A 23,171-nucleotide genomic window follows, 5' to 3' on the forward strand; every position below is an offset into this window, starting at 1 on the left:
CATACTGCCTAACTAACTTTTTACGTCAGTGCCAACCAACTTCTTATCTTCCTGTCGACCTACCTATCTCACCGAAAACTAAACAATGTTTTTACTAATTTTTTCAGAAGCGACCTGGTCACAAATGATAGCTCAACGAAGTGGTGCATCATGTGGAAGTGTATAGTAGCCAAATACTACAAATGCATGTTTTAAATGTGGAAGGAAACCCGGAGAAAAAAACTATTCGACCACGAGGAGAACATGCAAACTCCACATATACAGGCGTCAGGATTGGGATCGAACCCGCGCCCTCCAGTATATCAGGTGAGACATTTAACATATCGCTACCTACCTTCCCCTACTGCCTATCTTCCTGCTTCCATACGCTCTGACCTACCCACCTATTTGCCTAAGTATTCATGGCATGTACAGAGGTGATTGTCAGTTGCTCTTTCCATTGGCTGCTTTGCGATCGTCTGGGTTAAGCATTATGCAAAATCCCTGGGCTTATAATGAACAGCACACACGGGCAAAAAGACAGCCCGGCCAGCAATCTAGTGGCTCCTCACACTTTGCCCCCTTCTCGAGGCGATCAGATTTGCACTCGTCCACACGGTAAGACCTTGCGTTGCTGCAATGCGCAAATATCATTATCGGCAGGCCATTCTGTTCTGCTACAAAGAAGGGCGATTTGAAGGGCCATTGCCTATTATATATAGTAGTGTTTTTCTGTGTTTTCACTTTTAGGGAGCGTTATTGACAAATGTGTTGAATTGTTGTTATTTGTTCTGATAGTGATGTAAAGTATTTATTCAGGACTGCATAACCGAGTCTCGAAAATATTCCACAGAAGGCTGCTGCTACTCACGAAGACGTGTATTACATGTGAAATAAAACTAAGTCATTGGAGACAACTCCCACGTTTGTTAGTGTACTCATATCGACTACACTATACGAGTATAGATGTTTAGGTGCATGTACACAGTTTACAACCACCGTGTATGCTAATCGGCCTTTTGTGCTCATGTTCAAAGGAACATCGAGTTCCGATTGTCTTCCTTGGCGTGGATCTGATGCACATGCAGTTTCGCACATAAGTAAATCAATTGTGATTTGCCAGAACTGGCAAGAACACAATTTCTGCTGCGCCGTCTAATTGCCAGTGGGGTATACAGCATTGGTTTAATTGCACGTTTGATTCAATATCTGTTTTCCTTTCAGCTTTTTTTCGTTCTTTATTTTAACCGAAAGACGAGGAGAACTTCCCCTCCCCTTCAAAGGCTGGAGGTGCAGTTTTGTTCGCGAGCTCTTGATTACCTTTCCTATGATTTTCGCTCCTATCGGTATATTTTTTTATGATAAGCCACTTCGTTGAGCTAGCGTTTATGGTCAGGTTCGCTTCTGAAAGATAAGTTAATACCTCATTTTGGTTTTACCTGGCAAGATAAAAAAAAATGTTTTAGTTTAATTTGTATATTTTTTTGTAATTTGTTTACCTTTACTTTACTTTGCACTCCAATCGTTTTTTTACATTGTTTTTTTTTTACCCACCCCGACTGGACATTTGTAAAAAAAAGAGCTTTGCAGCTCATCGGATTTCTCCAGGATAAATAAAGATTATGATTATGATGGGGAGAATGGTGGTGTCTGTGTGTGGACCTAAGCCACCCGTGTAGCACGCACACGGGACTTGCTCACGCGCGCAGCACACGCACTGCCGTGTGTATATATAATGTATAGGCCTTGCCGTATAGGCCTACGTTATAGTGAAGTGTCGATGATGAATGTGGTTGAGGACTTGTTTTTTTCTTTTGTGCTATCTATAGCTGGCAAACGTTGCATGAGTATTAAAACTCAACTATTTGTATTTTTACAGGTAAGCCTCACTGAGATATTTCGCTCTTTTTCAGAAGCGACCCTGCCACAAATGATAGTTAAACGAAGTGGCTTATTGCGTGGAAATTTACAGAAGCCAAATACTCAAAACTAATGTTTCTAGAGTGGAGAGGGAAAACCCAGAGAACCCGGAGTAAAGTCCAAGCGACCACAGGGAGAGAGACGCAAACTCCAAACTATACAGGCGTCAGGGTCAGGCTCGAACCGACGACCTACTGTATAACACGTAGGCTTTCGCGACCAATATTATTCATAATCAACGTTTTTGGATTTAGATCGCGTTATTTATAAATGTGTCGTAACCCTCCACCACCCGACACGGCCAATCAGTAAAAATGTGTCACGTTGACAAAGGACAATTAGTTCACTGCTTTAGCATCATCGGGCAATTGCCCGATGATGCTGGATGCAATTACCAGCGAAACGTCGTACTCAAATTGTAAATGTTGTGGTTTCACGCTTAAACACACCGGTGGGCTAAAGCAGTGAACTAATTGTCCTTTGTCAACGTGACACTTTTTTACTGATTGGCCGTGTCGGGTGGTGGAGGGTTACGACACATTTATAAATAACGCGATCTAAACCCAAAAACGTTGATTATGGACCTACTGTATACCAGGCGAGATAGTTAACATCTCGGCACCGGGTGGCACTCCTGACATACCCGACACATGAGTATGTGTCTGTTATGTCAGAGTTGTGCAAGTGAGGCAATAACCAGCCATAAACACGCAAGAAGCCTCGCGTTTGCTGCCATCCCAGGTGCCCTGTAGACCGCTGCAGAGTAACACGCTCCTCCAGTCACCGATGGATAGTGGGGTTGAAAGGTCAAGCTCTCCCTGGGATGCGAGGTCGTGCATGACCAACGTACTATTATTAGTAGTAGTACAATAACGAGGGTTTATCTTGGATTGATAGCTCCACTTGTCTACGGGACACAGCGCAGGCGTTGTTACTGGAGCTGAAGGCTGCAAACAAAAGCCATAATCGTACATCGCATTAATTATTAACAGCGAGTGCGAGATAGTTTTTTTTTGCACCTTCTGACAGTTGGGCCATTAACGGAGGTTGCATTGCAACTCGCACAAGTGTCTGTCCGCGTATTTAATTACGCTCGAGCATCGGCGGCCTAAAGCCCACGGCCACCTTATTCTAGCTCCTACGGAGGGCTTCTCGTCGCCCCCATTGATGTCCTCCTGCCACCCGTTTTTTTTGCTTTGATTATTTCCCCCAAAAATAATTATTTAACATTTTTATTTTTTAGTTGTTGTTTTCTATCTCCGTGACTACCCGAAAGAACCAAGAATATGAATACTAATGACTCTCGATTTAAAGCTTTCGTGACTGCAGGGATTCATCTTCTTGGTTCTTTCGGTAAAGTCACGTAGAATGGAAATAATAAAATAATAAAAATTAAATATAATAAAATAGTTCTCACTGTGAGAATAATAAAATAAAAAAATAAAACATAATAACATTATTCTCACAGTGAGAATTATTTTATTATTCTCACAGTGAGAATTATTTTATTATGTTTTATTTTTAATATTTTATTATTTCCATTCTACGTGACTTTACCGAAAGAACCAAGAAGACTAATGACTCTATTGTATGTAGGGTATCTGGACATATATGCCTGAAACATATTTTTTGGGGGGGGGGAGGGGGGGGTCGACAATTATTGAACACCTGTTGGATCAACTTTTTACCATTACATCTGGTGGGGGAGGGGTCCACTTTCTATGCCTTTTTTTTTATTCAAGCCTTCTGAAATGCTCTCTTATCATTTTAGTTGATGGACAAACGGATAAACCAAAACTCCGGGCTTTAATAATAGATAATGAATTTAATAAGTGGTTAAATATCTTTGGATTTATTCAAGTGTTGCCAGTCACACTACCTTCACCACGAGAGCATAACTCAACGCAAAGGGTGATTGCTCACTCATGAGGATCAATAGGTATGATGCATGTCTTCAGCTCAATGCCGAGTTTATGAGGACTCAGTCTACCAGAGTGGCTGTTCTCTTTCCTAGCACTGCTCCACTTTGGAATCCCTTCCCATCATCGCATTTCCCAAGTTGTTAAAAAAAGAACTGTGCTCAATTCAGCCAATCGTGAATGACATCTGTCATATCTTCAATAGCTTTGTTTGTTATTGACTGTTTGGCATATTAGGGCCTTTGGGCCTGTGCTCAGCAAGCAACCATGATTAAAATATACGTGATGTTCACCGTGTGTATATCTTACACGCACGCTGTAGCATTCTTGCACTCGCATGCATTTCTCCAGATTGCGTTGCGGTTTCTGAAACTTCATTACACTTTATTGCACGCGGTGCAGGATTTACACTCTTGCCAATCATCCGAATCCTGCAATGTGTCGTGTAATTACTTCATTTGCATTTGAATGGAGAAGGCTGTGGTAGAGTTTAAAGCCGGCCAGTGGAGGGCAATGGTAATGGTGTGTGAGACACATGCTTAGAGACTGCCCTAGAAACCGTTGTGATTCACAAGTACATTACACACATATGTAGCAGTGCAGTGTGGTTGGCATGGGGCATTGGTGCAAAGTACAATAATAATAACCTCTATTTAACATAGCGCCTTTCATATTGAAAAATCCCAAAAGCGATGTAAATAAACATAAAACTACAGTCACAGGTTAAGATGAAATCTAAGCGACATAGAAAGCGTATAATAACAATATCAATGACTATACTCGAATACAATTAAGAACGAGGATGAAACCGAATCATAGTCTAAAAGTAATCCAATCGGACAACATTTTTTTGTTGGTATCTTAAGTTACGGGGAAAGGCTGCAGTATAAATAGGCGAGTTTTAAGACGGTGATTTAAAAAACTGAAACAGTCTCAGAATCCCTCATGGACCGCGCAAAGAATGAAATAAAGTAACCATTGCGTGCCTGTGCAGTTGCACGGCCTTCACACTCAATATAAATTCCACCGGCTCACGCATACCTTCATCACATTCATGTCTAGCTCTTCTCCGGTATCCGTGTAGCTCTTTGCAAATGAGGTCACTTATTTTATAATGGTTTTGCAAATGTTCTGCGACAGAAATCTAAATATAATTGAAGGAAAATTACGATTCACCATTGGAGTTCGTCTTTGGCACGGGTGTAGTTGCCACATTGAACATTATGCTACACATTTGATGTGAGTTTTGTTGCTAACACTAAAAACTGTCGTTTCATGGCAATTGCATTAAGCTGCACCGTACAAAATAAAATAAAAAGTTGTTTTGTCAGGAACATTGCTCTGTATGTGTGTATATATACACACATATATGTGGAAAGCGGTAGTGTAGCGGTCAGCACGCCGCACTACGAACCCGGCGACCCGAGTACGATTCCCGCTCATGGCCAGCACTAGTGATGATTATCTGAACCGGTCCTGGGTCTCCCCTAGGTCGACACAGCCTCAAATTAGTACCGAGTGCGGTGTGTAAACATTGCAACTGGGGAGACAAAGGGGGCCGGGTATGGTGTTGGCCATCCACCCCATCGTGTGCTGTGCCGACCTTCATAGGTGCTCGCTTGCTTACAGCACTTGCCCCAACAGCCTGTTAAGGCTATACGGGGGATCTTTGTAGAATACTGTATTTTATCTGTGTGTATGTGTACACATCATCATAATAATGTATGTGTGTACACATAACGGAATGCAAATTTATTATCGTCTGCAGTGAGTCGACTTTAGCACTGGGGAGAAATTCATGGTCAGGTGCGTGGGTGTTGGCTATGTGTCTTGCTGATTTTGATTGGCACTAACTAACAGAACTTGGCCCTATAATCATATGACTATCCTGGGGATATTTTCACTTTTCATTCTTTGTAAAATTAATGTTCTTTTTCCTTTTTACATATGCCATCCTTTTTATCGCATTAATGATCTTTGGGTTACATTTTCACATGACATCTTAGAACATTAATCATTGAAGACAATTTAATTACTATTAAAAAACAAAGAAAAATTCTGAGGAAAAATGTAATCTGATAGAATGTCTGAAACCTACATTATCGGTTTGCAGATACATTTTTCGCTAAAAATATGCTTGCCCATATTCTTGCAAGATCTGCAATTTGACCCGTAGCTGCCATCCAGCTGAGCTTTTAAAGGGTTTTTTTCCCTCCAACCAATTATGGCATTTATCTGAAATGACAATTTAATTCGTAATTCTTTACCCTGGCATCATCTGTATTTGCAGTTTCATGGCCGATGCCACAGGCCAAACCAGGTCAAAACGGCATCGTTAACCGTTTATTGCAAAACTGCAGTGGTTTTTTTGTTTATGTTATTAACCCAATCACTCATGCGTTTAATCAGTCACTATCAGGAAAAAAATGTCATTCCACTAAAATTCTCGAGGAAGTCGTGGATATTCCACACTCGCATGGCAGCAGCCAGATTGTCACTCCTCACCATCCTGCAATGCAGCAATCCACGTAGCCTCTTCACCAGTGGTTCTTAACCTGGAGTGTACGCATTCCCTGGCGGTGCGAGATGCCCTTTCTGGGGGTGCGAAACACGGTCGAATTTTTTTCGACGGTAAATCATTAAAACACAAATCGAGCACGGGTATGTAAGTACAACGACTTTGTTTCATCAAACCTACGTATTAACATTCAACATTTGTTTGTTAACGATTGAGAAACAAAGGGGTGAAGGTTAAGAACCACTGCTCCACACACAAGCTCATTTAATCACTCTGTACTTGTAGCGGTCATACTTTTGTTGCCCAAACTCAGTACGAAATAAATATAAAAAATGCTTCCCTCATTTGTTTGCGTGTGCCTCCTAATATTGAGAATTTATGGAGACAGAGCTTCGTGCCAATCTGAAATTATCAAAATGGCACCGAAAGTCCCTCACTCTTGTCATGCATTATTCATTGGCATGGCACTGGAAAGTATGCTAATTACATTTCACACACAAGTTCGTTCATATAGTGTGGCAGGTTTCTAATTCATAGTTTGAATTCACGAAATTAAGTTGAACGGAAACTTACAGGATAGGTAAAAAAGTGTGTCGTTCGCGAAAAGCTTATCTCATGAGCAGAATTAAAATGTACGCGTACTTTTTTTTTGGCCAATCAATGCATTTCGGTGGGCAGTGATTATGTTATAAATTGAAGGGTGCTACACGTGATTAATTCCATATAATTACGGTTACAGTATAATTGGGGACACTGTAATGGTTATCACACCGATTCCATCACCCAGTGCAGCAGTTGAAACGATGTAAAAATAAAAATTAAACCTACTACCAACCTCTGTTAACCCAGCAGTGTTAAATGGTTACACCACAGTTAGTTTAATCAGCAGGTCACGTGGGGTGAGAGAAGAGATGGAATTACGTGGTTCGAGAGGAAATGGAGCTGAGTCGATTTGCCAATAACTGGTACCAGCAGTATTAAGATCGGACGTAAAGGATGCTTCTGGGCAGTGGGAGGCAATCGCCCTCCAGCAGCAATGGAGGGCAAGAGGATCGACGCTCATAACAACGAGCAGAGCGCCGGGCGGCTAATACACAGCAAGTTGGCACAGTAGGGGGCACAGGTGGTGCATCGGCCAGTCATCTCAGTCAGTCAACCCATGGCACCTGGGTCTGTCCTGTACCCTCTTGCAAGCGCGCTTTTAACACTTCGCGTGGCCTTAAAGGGCACATAGCCTGGCACAAGCAGCATGGTGACCTCACCGCCACTTAGTGGCGAATGGCAGTTGTTGTTGCTGCACATGAAAACCCTCCCTGAGTTTCAGGTTTACTTGTTCAAGAAGGTCCTGCATTATATATCCAATTTCACTATTAAAAAGTATTATGGACAGAGTTTTTGCTTGCATATGATTTTATATATTGAGAGGCACTCTCGTTATTTCTGGGTCACCCGAGGTGTCCGAGCGTTTAAAGAGTGGTGTGGACGCATCAGCAGCATTTATAGTATCAGTATCAGTCAGGCCAAAGGCCCAGAGGACTTTGAAGCCAGTAAACAGATATTATTTGCAGCTATGACATTACATAAGCCCCCAGTGCCCTTGGAAAGACTCCAAAACGAGATGCTTCTATACATTTCCACGTGATAAGCCACTTTGTTGAGCTATCATTTGTCGCCAGGTGGCATCTGAAAATAGTTTTCTAGCTCACTGGGGTTTACCTGGTAAAATAAAATAAATAGTAGTTTAACGGTTGTATGTATGCTGAACTTCTTTCACATCTGACATCGCCAACCGTGCGTACCAGAGCCTTGCGAACTGCTCAGCATACTTTGCAAGACGATGTAAAATAATACTCACCGGGGACTGTTCGGCCTGAGAGGGATGTCACCCCGTGCGGTCACGTGATTGGATTGCCAGGGTGACATGTCACTGGGAATTACGAGGAGCGACTTTTTTTTTTTGGCTCGGTATTCTTCCCAAGCCATGGCCGCCACGGCCTCTCCCGAAACACAGCGGAGGAAATCACGTTAAGCGTGTCCCGGGCTATGAGGTGAAGAGAGAAAAAAAAAGGACCCTTGAGTTATCTGCACGGTCGTTATTAAACCGAGACACGTTTATGCGTCTGATTAGTGTTCATCATCATTCGTTGTTAATATATGCAAGCGCACACATAAATACGCACTCCAAGCTCGTGTCCTGCGATTGTACGCAAAGAGGCACCCTATTTAGTCTAATGGACTCAAGGGGCAAATGAGGTTAATGAACGCCTATTAACACATGTACGTACCTGAACTTTGTAATCAGTTGAGAGAGCCCATTTGGCCAACATATTCCTGCACAAGGGGACACCTGGGCACAAACAAAGGATGTAAAAGCTAGAGGAGCGGCCCTGCAATTTCCTGCACACACGACTGCTGGCAGATGGGGCCTCCGCTGGAGCGAGTACCCAAGCTTTACTCCACGACACGCGACCTGCCGATCGACTAACTGCGGCGTTCCCCTTATATAATGCCGGGTGGACAAAAGCCAAGGGTAATTTAAGAAACTTGCCCCATTGATTCAACAGCTGAGCTTAGGGAGATCCAACCGGCCGACGTATTGGTTGTGTGATTTCGGTGTGCTCACCGTTACATAATGGCAGCGTCCGAAATCTCGCGGAGAATGTATGGAACAAAAAAAAATGGGAAAAATAAATACGAAGACAAAGCTTCCAAACTAATTGTTAATAATCCGCACGTAAAAAAATCACACACACACACCCAAAAAAAGATAAAACCCCAAGGTGCAGAACATTTCCCACACATGATGAGCGGAGACTCAGGGTACTGATATAACACAAATCCCCCGCGAGGCATCCAGCCACCCACAACTATAAGTCAGTGATTATTACATTTCGGATTACTTGTAATTGTTCTCAGTGCGAATGTCATAAAGATATTCACTATTTGCCTGTAAGTCATTTGATTCACGTGTCAGGTCTAGCACAGCGTTTTGTCTCTCACACCGGACCAGGCAAACAATTGAAGGCAGGCTTGAACCAGGGGAGGCCTGATAGAGTTCCAGATATGACTCGGACCCACCAGTGATGTGAATGGCTGGGCATTTAACCTGTGTTGGTGGGATTTCAGCGTAATGTGCGAACATTTATACCGCATTTGTATACTTAATTTTTACAGTATTGTCCATATGTATATACACATTGATTCAAGATGAGTTTCAGATTTTTTTTCAGATATCAGTTATTTAGGCCCAAGTTAAAATTTGACTTCAAATAGTTATAGTTTGTGAAAATGTTAACATTTTTCGATTTTCAGAATTAGCAAAGGTGACGTCACGAGTCATAAATATTACGTCGTGTGGCAGCACTATTAGCGGGGCAATCACGAAAGTGATACCGTATCAGTGATGTCATTAATTGCATTTTCAAATCAATCCAAACCTATTGCGAATCGTCTAAAATTTACACAGAGACCCGATTTAAAACAAATTCTGTCATCGTCAAAAAATTCGGGAGCTCATCCCCAACGTGGACATATGCATTTTTTGAACACTCCATATGCATGAACACGTGTTATGTGCAACACTTAATGTCAATGAGATCTCAATACCAACGAAGCATTAGAAACGAGCAAACGTTGTTATGGATTCATGGGAAATTTTGAATTGCTTTCCACGGCCGCCTGAAAAGCTAGACGTGCAACCACAAACACAGCAGGCCCATGGGCTGGATCAATGTGAAAGCGCTCCACCACGTGAGACCTGGTTTGCTTTCCTGCTGTGTAATTAGCTCACATGTGCCAGGAGCTGTATGTATGCATAAGATACTCTTCTCATTTAATAAACATGCTTTCTTTATGACGTGTTTTTTTTTCAGGCCTAGCCTCGCCTAGATTTCAATAGTGTTGGTTTTGACATAACATATTTAACTTCTCACATTTGTCTGATTGTGCTCACTGGTTGGCTCAATTATGAAATGAAGACTATATATACATGTAAAAATACATAGTCAAATTAAATAACTTCAGCCATTATAAATTCAACGATGAACGAAAGCCTCTCCATGCCGTGGCGGCCATTGCGATTTTTTTCCTCACACGCTGGTCACATGGTGGTCAGTGGTGCCATGATGGCCAGATGCAAACTACCTCGCATGCTCTACAGGAGATCATGGGTTCGATATCGAATCTGACACCTGCTATACATTTGGTGTTTGTGTAGTGTTTTAAGGACGGACTCCTACACTTCTTTATGGCACACACTGTTGATTATCTTAATACACAGTCCCTATCACACTAAGGGGTATATGGTCCCCTCACCCGTTACCCTCAGAAGGTACAAGCCTCCAGACCTTGCAGGCTATCTAATCTCCCTGCTCTCCCAGCATCCTCTGGCTGGACCTAGGGGATCTCTCCCCGACCACTGGTTACTCTGAGCCCTAGCCCTGATAAGGGCTGGAGGGCTTGGTCCAGGGTCCTAGACGTCTTCGGCCGACTTGGGTCTTCGTGTAGCAGAACCTCTTCAGAGCTCTCAGCGCTCTGGCTTTTATACCTGTTCGTGGCCGGGTTGTCCAATCCCGGCCACCTTGTAAGACCCTCTGATTGGTCCTTCCCAATCTGAGTTTGGATCCTACCTCACCCCATTTGACCCTGACCGTTTGATTGAGTGGGAAAACCTTGTTTACGATCTGCTGTCACAGTTTGCGAACAGCGAGTAGTTAACACCACTACATTTGCATGCTGTCCCTGTGGTCGCATGGATTTTTCTCCGTGTCCTCCGGTTTCCCCCTCCACATTTATAATCAGCATGCGTTTAGAGTTTTCGGCTGCTATACATTTCCACGTGATAAGCCACTTCGTTGAGCTTTCATATGTGGTCAGGTGGCTTCTGAAGAAGAGCTACATAGCTCAGTGGGCCTTACCTGGTGAAATTAAACTAAATAGTTGAGATTTAGTTTCGTTCAGGTTGGTCACAGGGCTGGGAGAACCACCACCTGTTCTGCTTTCACTTGCCACTGATGTGAGCCGAAAATTGAACTCAGTTCACTGGGTTCAGATTGCAGCGCGTTAACCACTTGTACCGCCAGTGGCTCTGCATGAACCACCGTGTTGCCCGACGGGATTACCGTTGAAGTAAATATGAAATTTAAACCCCACTGCACAGCGGTGTCTTGCCAAACATATTCACTGCGTATGCGTCTGACTGCGTGGGAAGAAAGACCGTGACAACTCTACTCCACGGGCCGTCATCGACGATCCACGGATCGCTGACTATTCATTGCGAACGTCGGCGTCATCGCAGCGATGCAGGCGGACAGAAGTGCCCGTGCTGCTATGTGACAACCCGCGTGTGCCGTGCGCCCTGCGATCTGTTTGGTTGCAGCAGCAGGTGATCCTGCAGAGCAGTCACCATGGGGCGACGCTTCAGCGGCCTCGAGGTCATTCTCATCACGATCAGCATCCTCTTCATGGTGGCCGCCGTGGCGCTCATCGTGGTGATGTTCGTTCAACAGCCGGGTGAGGAACCGTGCGCTCGCGATGGCGACTCTTCGCCGCCACGTGACGAAGGCGTCGCCGTAGCGGTGCACGTGTGATGCCACCGCCGCGAAGCCGCTCGGCGGGCGCCCCATCTACGACCTCGCCACCAGCAAGCGACGGGACCGACCCCGCTTCCCCCTCACCACCCCCCACATAAACACACCCTCACGCATTTCCCCCACCATAGAGCTCTGAGGGGAGGTCACCTGGCCGGCCGGTTTTTACCCGAAAGCCCTCATAGGGATAACCTTCACGGTTTCCTGCGGCCAGGGAATTGGGCGACCTCCCCCGATGCTGCTTCGCACCGCGGCGCTGTGACCTGGGTTGAGATTGCATGGTCACGGCAGGGGCTGTCCAGCCACCACGGTTGAGACGCACCCCCACACACGACGTGAGGAGGTGTCAAAGGCTCGCTGCTCGCCAGACGTAATGGGACAGACCCAGGTGGTGCAGGTTGACTGACCGACATTACCTGTACTCCGACACTGATCCAGCTCACCGTGTGTTATACTCGCCCGGCACTTTGTACGTGCATTCGCACACAATGTACAGGGCATGGATCAAACACTTCCAAGGCTTGTCATAAGTGACAAGAGCTGTTCTCTTTGCTTCAGTATTCTTGTATAAAAATAGCATTCCATTCGAAGCTTACATAAAAAAAAAAAATTCTAATTGCATAACAAATTAAACAGAACATGGCAATTCTGTTTACGTGACAACCCTTACTAGTCGGCTGTGTCGGGTAGTGGTGGGTTTTAACGACACATTTACATATTTACGCGATCTAACCCAAAAAAACTCTATTATGAATGATATTGGTCGCGAAAGCCTACGTGTTAGACTCATTTCTGAGTTGCCTTAATTTAGGGTCGCCATCTATTACGTACAGAAACTGGGCCATATTATGGAAAAAGGAATAATTAACCAACCGGATGAGGGGAAAACAACAATGCAAATGCATTGACTTTGCCTGAAAGTAACTGACACGGGTACATTTTCACACACCAGGAATAACTTCCAGATTTCGAACGATGGCAGCTATGTCACAAAGAGGACTGTCCTCTATCCTCCAACACAGCGAGGGTCACGAGAGTTTCCGAATGGAAATGTCATCATCTCATAACCTGACACTATTAATATATTTGGGGGGGTGATGCGGGGGGAAAGAAAACGGATGGACAATTATTAGCTTCAGGCAGTATTGGTCACGAATTGACAAAACCATTTGGAAGGTGATGTAACAGAACCATCCCTGCAGTATTTTGAACAGCCTAAGTTTGAGTGTAGGTGTTACAACTTTCTATTTACATGTTTTATTCGGTGCAATTGTGAACAACAGCAATGTCAGACATCTAATCGACATAACCATTGGTTCACTGCAGCTCAAAGACTCAGTCCCTACAAGGTGTGTGATGAAGTTAGGAGATGTCCATGTTGCCCTGCAAAGACAATTTGTCCCCTGGTAATTAAACTACGTATGTTTTTTTAAAATAACATTTTAAGGCTACAGTTGACGCATTGGTTCAGGAGTCAGACCTCTGAGATGGCACAGTTGAGATCCTGGGTCCGAGATCGGGTTTTAGTCACACATGTATACACTGGTTTATCAGGGTTCTACAACAATCAACAATTTCAATTCAAAATGAAGGCTATTGGGTTAGATCACACAAATATTAATGTGTGAATAATAAAACAAAGAAGTGATCTAACCCAAATACCTTGTTTTCATGAATAATATTGGTCGGCAAAAATCCGACGTGTTGAAATTGACATGACAGACAAGTCAGCCGAGTGGAAAAGCTGGGCAAGAGCGTGAGACAGTGAGCGGTGAAAGGTTGGTGATGACCATGGTGAGGTGAGCTAAACATGGGCCGAGTGAAAGGAGAGTGGAGTTGTTCAGTTAAGTGGGCTTGAAATCGGTGCTGCATCAATGCACTTCCATGCTGCAATTGTGTCCTCTCGTTGACCCAACGTTATGGTAAACGTGCATTGACCCAAGGTAATGGCGAACGTGTGTTGACGAAAAAAAATATGTTACATTGGCCTCGCATTGACCCTAAGGGCGTGCCCGCTGGGCTACGGTCCCCCATGAGTCACGTCGCAGATAAGCGAGTCACTGCACGGGGAGTTGTTGCGCAAGCAATGTGCGTTGGCAGCGAGACATCGCGCAAGGGTTGACCGTGGCTCGTGGATAACGATTGACAAGGCGTGCAAGAACGAGAGCGCTGTTGTGGCACCGCGAACATAGCGGTAGCTGTCTCCCATTGGCCCCGGAATAACCAATGTGCTCTACAAAAAAAACCAAAACGCATTCGTCAAGAATACTGGAGCCCTTCTTCATAGCACTGCCCAATGTGGCCTATTGTATATTTTGTTTGTTTCCGTAAACGGCAGTGTCATTGAGCATGTAACGTCTGCGCTCCTTGAACGGATGAATAGCAAAGCTGTACATCGTCTCAGCTGAAGACCTCCAGTCGTGGCTAACAGACCCCGACATTGGCATTTAGCTCGTGAACAGAAAACATATTGCCAAATGTAAGGGTAGAATATGCCCCTTGTAGAATAAAACCGAATTGACACGGTTTCACTTTGGAGATGTAAATGCAAGCATTGGTGCGAATTCTCGGTGCGTTCGATGCGGCACTGGTTGTGCGTAGACTTTTATATATATATACAGTGCTGTACATCTATAAAGCTGTTTTCAAAGACTGACACATTTTAATTAAGATAACATCCATGGATACAGCATGCACAACCTCATTTTAATCAGAGGTACCATTACGTATATTGAATAGGTTATTTTGGTCCTGCCAACCACAACAGCCAGATACTTTGCCATGCAATAAAGTTCCATTATCTGTATTTGAGCTAAACTTCTAGAATTACCTCCCTTGACCAGAGTCTAAAATGCAAAAGTCTCAATGCAAGTTCATGCCCCACCCTCCAGTTTCAATAAAGCCAAACTTGGGAACAGTTTACCTGTCCAACAACAACAGCAACCGCCATTCGCCACCAAGTGGTGATGACGTCATCACGGCACTTAAGGCCAGGCTATGTGCACTTTATGGCCACGTGAAGTGCCCTCAAACCGTATTATACAGGGCGGAACTTCACCTCATCCACTTTTATCATTCGTCCAGACCCTCTGCTTTTTACGAACGTGATCATCTCAGGAGGTGTTTCACACACTCATATAAAGTACGATGTATATTTACCATTTCTATTGTACCAGGTAAAGCACACTGCGATGTATACTGTAGCTCATTTTTCAGAAGCGACCTGAGGCCACCAATGATAGCTCAACAAATTGGCGTCGCTTGTCGCGTGGAAATGTACAGCAGCCAGATACTCTGAATGCGTGATGTCGATTTCAAATGTGGTGGGAAAAACCGGAGGACGCGGACAAAAATCCACGTGACCACGGGGAGGGAGACACACAAACTTAAAATATTCAGCGGGCATCAGGATCGGGATCGAATTCACGACCTCCCGGATACCAGGCTAGGTAATTAATGTCTCCCAATCGTGGCATCCCTGACCACCATTTGACGAGCATGTGAGAAGAAAGGCGAATGACTGCCACGGCATGGAGAGGTTTTCGTCCATCGGAAAATTTAGAATTGCGAAAGTTATTTTATTTGACTATGTATTTGTCCACGTATATATAGTCTGTATTTCATAATTGATTAAACCAGTGAGCATAATTAGACACAATCTCAGAAGTTAAATATGTTACGTCAAAACCAGCACTGCTACAAGCTAGGCCGAATTGGGCCTGGTAAAAAAAATAATCTGCCAGAAAAAGAGCATATTTATTAAATGAGCATGGTATATTACACATACAGGCGAGGTAGTTAGCATGTTACCACCGTGGCTCCCCCACCGGCCCAGTTGCCACAGGTGAATGTATGTGTGTATGTATGTAGGCATGTGTAGTGAGTCCAACTGAGTCGCTGACGTTGTTATTTAGAGGCAACACTTTTATTGTAACATCAATCCGTTAACACAAAGAGGTAACTGCTCCTTCACCAGATACAGCCAAGGGTGGTGACCACCCAGCTAACTCCTCTATACGTAGGAGTTACAGCTACGAAGGGTCAGACCCTCACTTGGGTCCCCGGCCACGTGTTGATGCCTCGTAGAGATACCAGCTTGTAGACGTGGAGCTTCCAGCTTGTAGAACAAAGAACCCCAGTCCCCCCAGGGACCCACCTTATATCGCCCCTGGGTCGGGGCCTGCTCCGCCCTCGGCCCCACCCGCCTTCTCGAGCGTTCGAGCTCCCTCTCGATCCCTCTCGAGAGCTCTCCCCGGACACGTGATCACTCCCTAGCCCCCCCCCCCCCACCTGGGAACCTCTCTGTGGACACTCCAGATCACGTGTCCTAGGGGTCAACCAGAGTGCCATCGCCCAGGGCAACCCTGCCCCTGGACTGACACTCTCCCACTCCCCCTGGTGGGAGCCCGCACGACACGTGATGCGTGGTGCCTGCGCTATCCCAGCGCTCACCAAGCCCCGGCTAGGGCTGGTACTACACCCGCCTACGGGGTGTACGCAATGACGGTGCATCGCACGCCGTGCTGTGCTATAGCCGGCCTCAGACAGCAACGCACCTGGTGTTGTCCGCGACGTAGGGACATCGCACGCCACGGCCCTCTCGGGCCGGCACCATACAGTGACTTCCCCTATGTCACTACACATTTATGGGGAGCGGTGGTTTGGTGGTTAGCGCGATGCGCTACGGATCCGATGACCCGATATTGAATCCCGCTCACGGCCACCACCAACGACGATCATCTGAACCGGTCCTGGCACTCCCCTAGGTAGACTCGGCCTCAATTTAGTACATGGGGCGGTGTGTAAACATCACCACGAGGGAGACAAAAACGGCCTGGCGTGGTGCTGGCCACCCACCTACTCATGTGTTGTGCGGGCGTTCATTGGTGTTCGCTAACAGTATTTGCCCCAACAGTCTGTTAAGGCTATACGAGGGATCTTTGTCTTTGTGTGTATGTATGTATGTTGAACTTCTTTCGTACCTTACATATCCAAGCGTGCTAATCTGAGGTGTGGGGGAAGGGCAACAATCGAAACCAAAAAAGCAGTTTAAAAGAAATGGGGTTTCAATCTAGATTCAAAAGTGCATAGCTCCAGGGGCTTCGTAATATTGGAAGGAAGAGCGTTCCAGACGGCCACGGAAGCGCATCTGAAAGCGCATGATGCAGTGACCAGTCTTTGTTTAATGGCTAGGCAAAAGCCTGCCAAATGAGATGGTGATGCTGCTCTGGCAGGGGTGCACAAATACCAACAACATAAACTCAAGGCAATCGTCGATAACACTGGCAACAAAAGAAGGGCAAATTATAGGTAACGTTTCGGGCAATGGCCCTTCATCAGAGCACATACGTTATGTACTGTTTGTGCTTGTACACCACTGCCAATGCAGTATCAATTATGTATAGTCTGTTCTCATATAACGCGGTAGTTGCATCCCTGAAGAACACAGCATTATGGAAAAAATCGCGTTATAATACATAATATAATGTAGGCTAAAGCACAGTCCGCGATAATACGTGAGATGCACACGCAGGCTGAACATAGACTGAGGTGTGTGTGTCTAGCGTCTTGAAGCATCCAGCAGCATCCCGCCTTGTGCGATGATGCTACATCAAGGTAGCTGTACGATCGCTTATTTCTACTCACGTGACGTAGTTCTGTTCACTCAATCGCGTTATAAAAAATGCGTTCCCTAATACATTCATCATCGCGTGATTTCCAATTCGCGTTACGAAAACAACACCCGGCGTTATATGAGAGCAGCCTGTATATGCTATGAAGAGGGGCCACTTCCTGAAACCTCACCTATATTATACGTTTCCTGACGAATGTGTTGATTTCTTTTGCTCTCTTTCTGACAAATCATCGAAGAGTTATCCTTCTATCACGTGCCGCAGGGTATGGTGGCCTTGACCTTGCAGCAGGATTATCATTGTATTGGACAATATCTTGAAATTATGTTCTTCTGCAAGTACCGTACTTATGGAGATGATATTGGTGATCATTGTTGCTTCATATTCTTAGTTCTTTTTTTTTACTTGATACAGCAAGCATGCTGTGACGGTTCCACCTGAAGACGGGAGCTTGTGTTGCCTCCGAAACGTCGTGATTTTTATTTTATTTTTATTTTACTTTTATTAATTTTAATTTTTTACCTACGTGACTTTACCGAAAAAAACCTAAGAATATGAATCCTTGCCGTCACGAAAGCTTCAAATCTAGAATCATTGTTGCTTCCTTTAGATGGATGAGAAACTGGCACAAACTGGGGTGGGTGCTGAAATACAATGGTGACTAGTTATTATGACATTTAGTGTGAAACTGCCCAACCAAATTTTTTGGGAAGATTTTACGTGTTCCTATTATATTCTGTTGCCTGACAGCTTAAGATGAGTACCGTCTATTGTCGGGAAAACAATAGCTGGCTAACATATCATATTTTATGATAATCTACTATTGCCTGTGTTTAAATACATTTATCTTAAACCACTGCATCACCATATGTAATAGCAAGGCCGTAATTATAATATTTATTAGGGAGGACACATCCTCCCAATATTCAAATATGTTCAAAATAATAAATAATATAATAATTTTTGTCCCACCCCATATATTTTGCTATAAACAACATATATTTTTTATTCTATGCTATGTAAATAAAAAGACAAATTTGCTAAACCTTGGCCACAATATCTGGATTTGCCTTTACACAACAATACATATATTTATGTTCATATTTTTGTGGTCATGGTTGTACTTAATAAATCCCTAATCTCTGTCATTACATACATTATAAAAGGTAAAAAAAGAATAAAAAAAGAGCAATGTAATACAATACAGTATTAGACATTATTGTAAAAAATATTAAAAAGTCCATCTCATGTGTTAGTGAATTTTTTTATATTTTAGGCAGCAAATGTGTTTTCAGATGTCGATTTTATTTTCTGGGGGAGGACCCCCAGACCCCCTGGAAGATTTGGTCCCCCCCAATGTTGACTCCATGGCTACGGCCTTGTGTAATAGTATTGGTTTTCTTGCAGTTTCGTGTATTTTCCACGGTAAATTGTATTTTCTAATTATATTTGATTATACACTTCCAACAAATTATCGACAATTAAAAAAAACAATCTCTAAAAAAATTGTATTAAAATTTTCTCATTATGCGCCTGGGCTTTTAAATAAAACTCACCATACGGACGTCTGAGCACAGAGACATTTAAATGCATTGGGCACCGTGCTCCAGTAATATTTTAATTCCTGATGTTCCGTAATAGCAATCGTGCATTGAAGCCATTAGATAACAACATCGGACCGCAATTTAACAGAAATTTAAACGCCGCACTGTGCTATTATTAAATATGACTCAGAAGTTGTATATAGCGCCGGATAAATCAAGGCTTCGCTCTGGCAATCCAATTAATGCAGCAAATGACTTGTTTCTTAACCCGTCCGTCAATAAATACGTTAGCGCGCCAATAACATGCAATTGCCTAGTGATTTTATGATGGCTCCCCCCCCCCCCCTTATGTGGGCTTGCAATCTGGAGCTTTTTGGCAGTTTTACTTTTTGACCGTTTGGAGTCTGAACTTAAAAAAATCGCGCCGAGCTGCGACGCGAAATAAAAGTCTCCTTGAAATCTCCGCCGCGCCCGCTGTAAAAGTCCCCTGGCACGGGCAGAGGTAGCGTGGGCTGGCTATGGGCTGCTGGCAGAACGGTTAATAAACCGACGCGTAATAAAACAAATCACCCTCTGCGTCTGTGCGTGGTGACACGGAGATTTTTTTATTGTTTTGTATGCATATATATTTTTGTAATTATTTTTTGGCACGGTTCCAAGTTACCTGCAATGGAATTACTTCCTTATTAAGACTTATTAAGGGATTAAAAGCCGGGTCTTCTAATTATTTTGTATGGATTTATGAGCCCTTGCGTTGCAAAGCTGTAGATCACGGTGTTGCATTAGCACCAACCCTGAATGCTATCGAGCCTATGGATTCGTGTAATGTGGCAGGATTCTTAACAAAAAAGGCTGGGAATTAGTTGGCATCTGAAATATGATTATTAATTCAGCCACTTATTTATTTATTTGCAATACTTATTTACTTTGACGTTTTTAATGGTAACTTTTTTGATTAAAATATGTTTTACGAGTTTAATTTTCCACTTCGCACCAATTTCTAGCTGCGCGGTGACCCCAGCGTGTACATTATTATTATTATATTTTGTTGTTATAAATGAATGAAATCACAGTGGCTTGGTGGCTAACCCAATGTTATTATACTGCCTGTGGCTAATATACCAAGATGGGGTAAGTGTCTTTGCAGCTGGGTTAATGTCCTAGATGTTTTTGTCATGCACTCAAACATGGAATCAGATCCATATTCTTTGTTTTTTCGGTAAAGTCAGATAAGTAAAAAAAGAAAACATCAATTAAATCACTGACGTTTCGGAGGCAACACAAGCTTCCGTCTTCAGGTGGAACCGTCACAGCAAAATTACTGTATCAAATCATGATACAGTAATTTTGCTGTGACGGAAGCTTGTGTTGCCTCCGAAACGTCGTGATTTAATTTATTTGTTTTCTTTTTAAACCTACGTGACTTTACCGAAAAAAACAAATTGTATGGATCCTTGAAGTCACGAACAACTTCAAATCTAGAATGGAATCAGATAGTTTCCGCATTTTGCGCAGTCGAAAAAAATGCCGACGGTGTCATCTCTCCACACGTTCTTAGATTTTTTATTTGGACATCATGAATCTCGGTGTCTTGTTTTATTCCACTTTGTAAATGTTTATAGCTAAAGGAATTAAACTTTCACGCCGCTAACGCCTAATTGTGTCTACGTACACGATGGTTTTAGTTAGTTATCCTCTTCTCTTCATTTTTGTCTGTGTTGTAAAATTGAACTGTACTTAAAATTTCATTTCTTTAGGTCAACCTTGTTAATTTTAAATGCGATCTTTTATATTTTTTCTGTCGAACGTTGGTCTTGTAATATGTTTAATGTTACCTTTCATTAAAATGTTCTGTTGCTTCCACGAATGCTGTAAATTACGAATACATTTGCACTTGATTGACACAGGTTTTCGCTTCGTAAATACATTTCAGGGCTTGATTCATGTAGACCAGTGTTTCTCAAAGTTTTTAGCCTGCGGACCATTTTGCCAATGCAAACATTTATCTGGCATGCATCTCTCTAAATGGCAGTAATATAACAAGATTTATATTACCGAAACATATTTGTTTTACTCAGATATAACATTTTTTATTTATGGGTGGTGTGGCATTTAGATCTTAGGTTAGCAGTATGTTTAAACGGGGTAATTTACCTCAACTTTATATATATTGTAAAATATCATAAGTAAAACATTCGTCAATATACGAAACAAAAGGGATAAACGTTCTCATTATTTCCGGATCAAGTTGTGTCGTGGGGACCACGACAAGAGGTTTGCGCTGTCACTCTGCCTAGTCGTTCTGGCAGAATAATCGACATTTTGGCAGAAAAAGTGCCCGTTTTCACAATTTACAATTTACGCGGGGGCAGGTCTTTTCGCACCTCCGATTAGCACGGTTGGGCACGTACGGTGCGAAAGAAGTTCAACATGCAAACATACATCGTCACCGGCAGGTCCACTCAGTTGCCAGTCCTTTTGTGCCACATCAGCCCATCTCAATTCTGACCTGCTCTGTGCCTATTTAGCCAAAGAGAAGATGCTTGGACATGCAGTCACTGATAATGTGGGCTATCTGACCCAGCCAATGCGGTTTGTTTTGTCCTGCCTAACAAGCCCCCTCATGGGAATATGTATAGATCTTCAAATATTTAAAAGCGACTCACACAATTCAGATATCTTTTTTATACCCAGGATGCATCGTAGGCAGGCACGCCAGCCTGAATATTTCAAGTTTGCGCGGGTGTTCTTTTAAGGGGGTCCACATTTCCGATGTGTAGAGAATAAATGGAATGATTGTGGGTGAGAAGACCTGTAGTGGCGGGATGTTAACTCCCTCGCCTGGTATACAAGAGGTTGTGGGGTCTATTTTGACCCTGACGCCGAAATATTTTGAGTTTGCATGTTCTTCCCGTGATCGCGTGGATTTTTCTCCAGGTCCTGCCATTTTTACTCCACATTTAAAATCACGCGTTGAGGGTATTTGTCTGCTGTAAATTTCCAAATGATAAGACACTTTAATGGGCTATCATTTGTGGCCAGGTTGCTTCTGAGAAATATCTATATAGTTCAGTGGGCCTTACCATGGTAAACTAAAATAAAATAAGTTGTATGATATGTCAATACCATCCATGACAATGGATGGCATTCGCGAAGATGTTCTTGGCTGGCGATGTAAACCCGATAGACCCTTTTAGATGTTGCTTTTTCTATGCAACAGAAGAAGATGACAATTTACAGTTTATAAGATTGTTATGGATACACGCACCAAATAATGGGATAGCAGTTAAAACACGTCAAACTAACGTTAAACTTAGTTTAAGAGTAAAAAAGAAAAGCTAGAATGTGGATGTGATTCATGGTCTGCTATGAATACATTGAATATGCTATTCTCCACATCAACAAAATACTCTCCCACGCCCCGACCCTTCGTTCGTCCTGCCATCCTATGCTGCCGTGGCGTAACGGTTAGGGCACTGGACTTGCCATCCAGAGGTTGCCCTGTTCATGCTCCCCGGCGTGGCAATTGAAACGATGGTGCAAAGTTTCTGAAATAACCCCTCCACCCACCAAGCTCTGTCCAACCGACGGTGTAAAATGAGAAAACGACAGTTGGTTGACCCCGCGGGGGTCACGCGCGGTGGTGGTTTATTCCCCCAGCGTGTGCGTGATCGCCCGAGCCATGTGAGAGCCATCCTCGGTGAGCTGCGTGCACTCCTCGTAGACCTCCGCTGGACGTAGTTAGCGGAGAGTCACCGAGATATGCGGCATTTTTTTGTTTGTTTAGGGCCTCAGCTGTAGTTTGGGTTGTCACGAAGACCTCAGCGGTTTACGTTGGCTGAACAGAGACTAGAATTATGTTCAACGAGGCTCCACTGACCTGTGGTGGGGTAAAGTGTGAGTATTCCCTACCAGTTTGGAGCTCGCTATGGTGGAGCCCCTTCTGCCAGCAGTGGCATGAACAGGCAATTGCATGGCTGCACCTTGAACTTTCGGTATCATCTGTGATGTCACATCAACCCCACCCCCAGGCTATTCTGACTCCCACACCTCCCATGCCCATAACCTAA

The 23,171-nt window shown here is 43.7% G+C and overlaps 1 protein-coding gene across 2 annotated transcripts in view; it reads left to right on the plus strand.

Annotated features, from left to right (window-relative positions):
• Positions 1 to 493: 493 nt before the first annotated feature.
• LOC133357558 (sucrase-isomaltase, intestinal-like) overlaps positions 494 to 23,171 on the plus strand; it is a 341,356-nt gene continuing 318,678 nt past the window's right edge. The window contains exons 1-2 of one of the 2 annotated variants that reach the window (XM_061575541.1): positions 494 to 597; positions 11,717 to 11,847. In XM_061575541.1, coding sequence (XP_061431525.1) covers positions 11,742 to 11,847 — 106 coding nt within the window. In that variant the 5' untranslated portion in view covers positions 494 to 597; positions 11,717 to 11,741. Of the gene's footprint in view, positions 598 to 11,713; positions 11,848 to 23,171 lie in introns of both variants that reach the window. The other variant, XM_061575542.1, reaches the window with a different exon arrangement.

Source organism: Lethenteron reissneri, chromosome 58 (genome assembly GCF_015708825.2).
Source record: "Lethenteron reissneri isolate LAM-NWPU_2019-01 chromosome 58, ASM1570882v1, whole genome shotgun sequence".
Classification (NCBI taxonomy): domain Eukaryota; kingdom Metazoa; phylum Chordata; class Hyperoartia; order Petromyzontiformes; family Petromyzontidae; genus Lethenteron; species Lethenteron reissneri.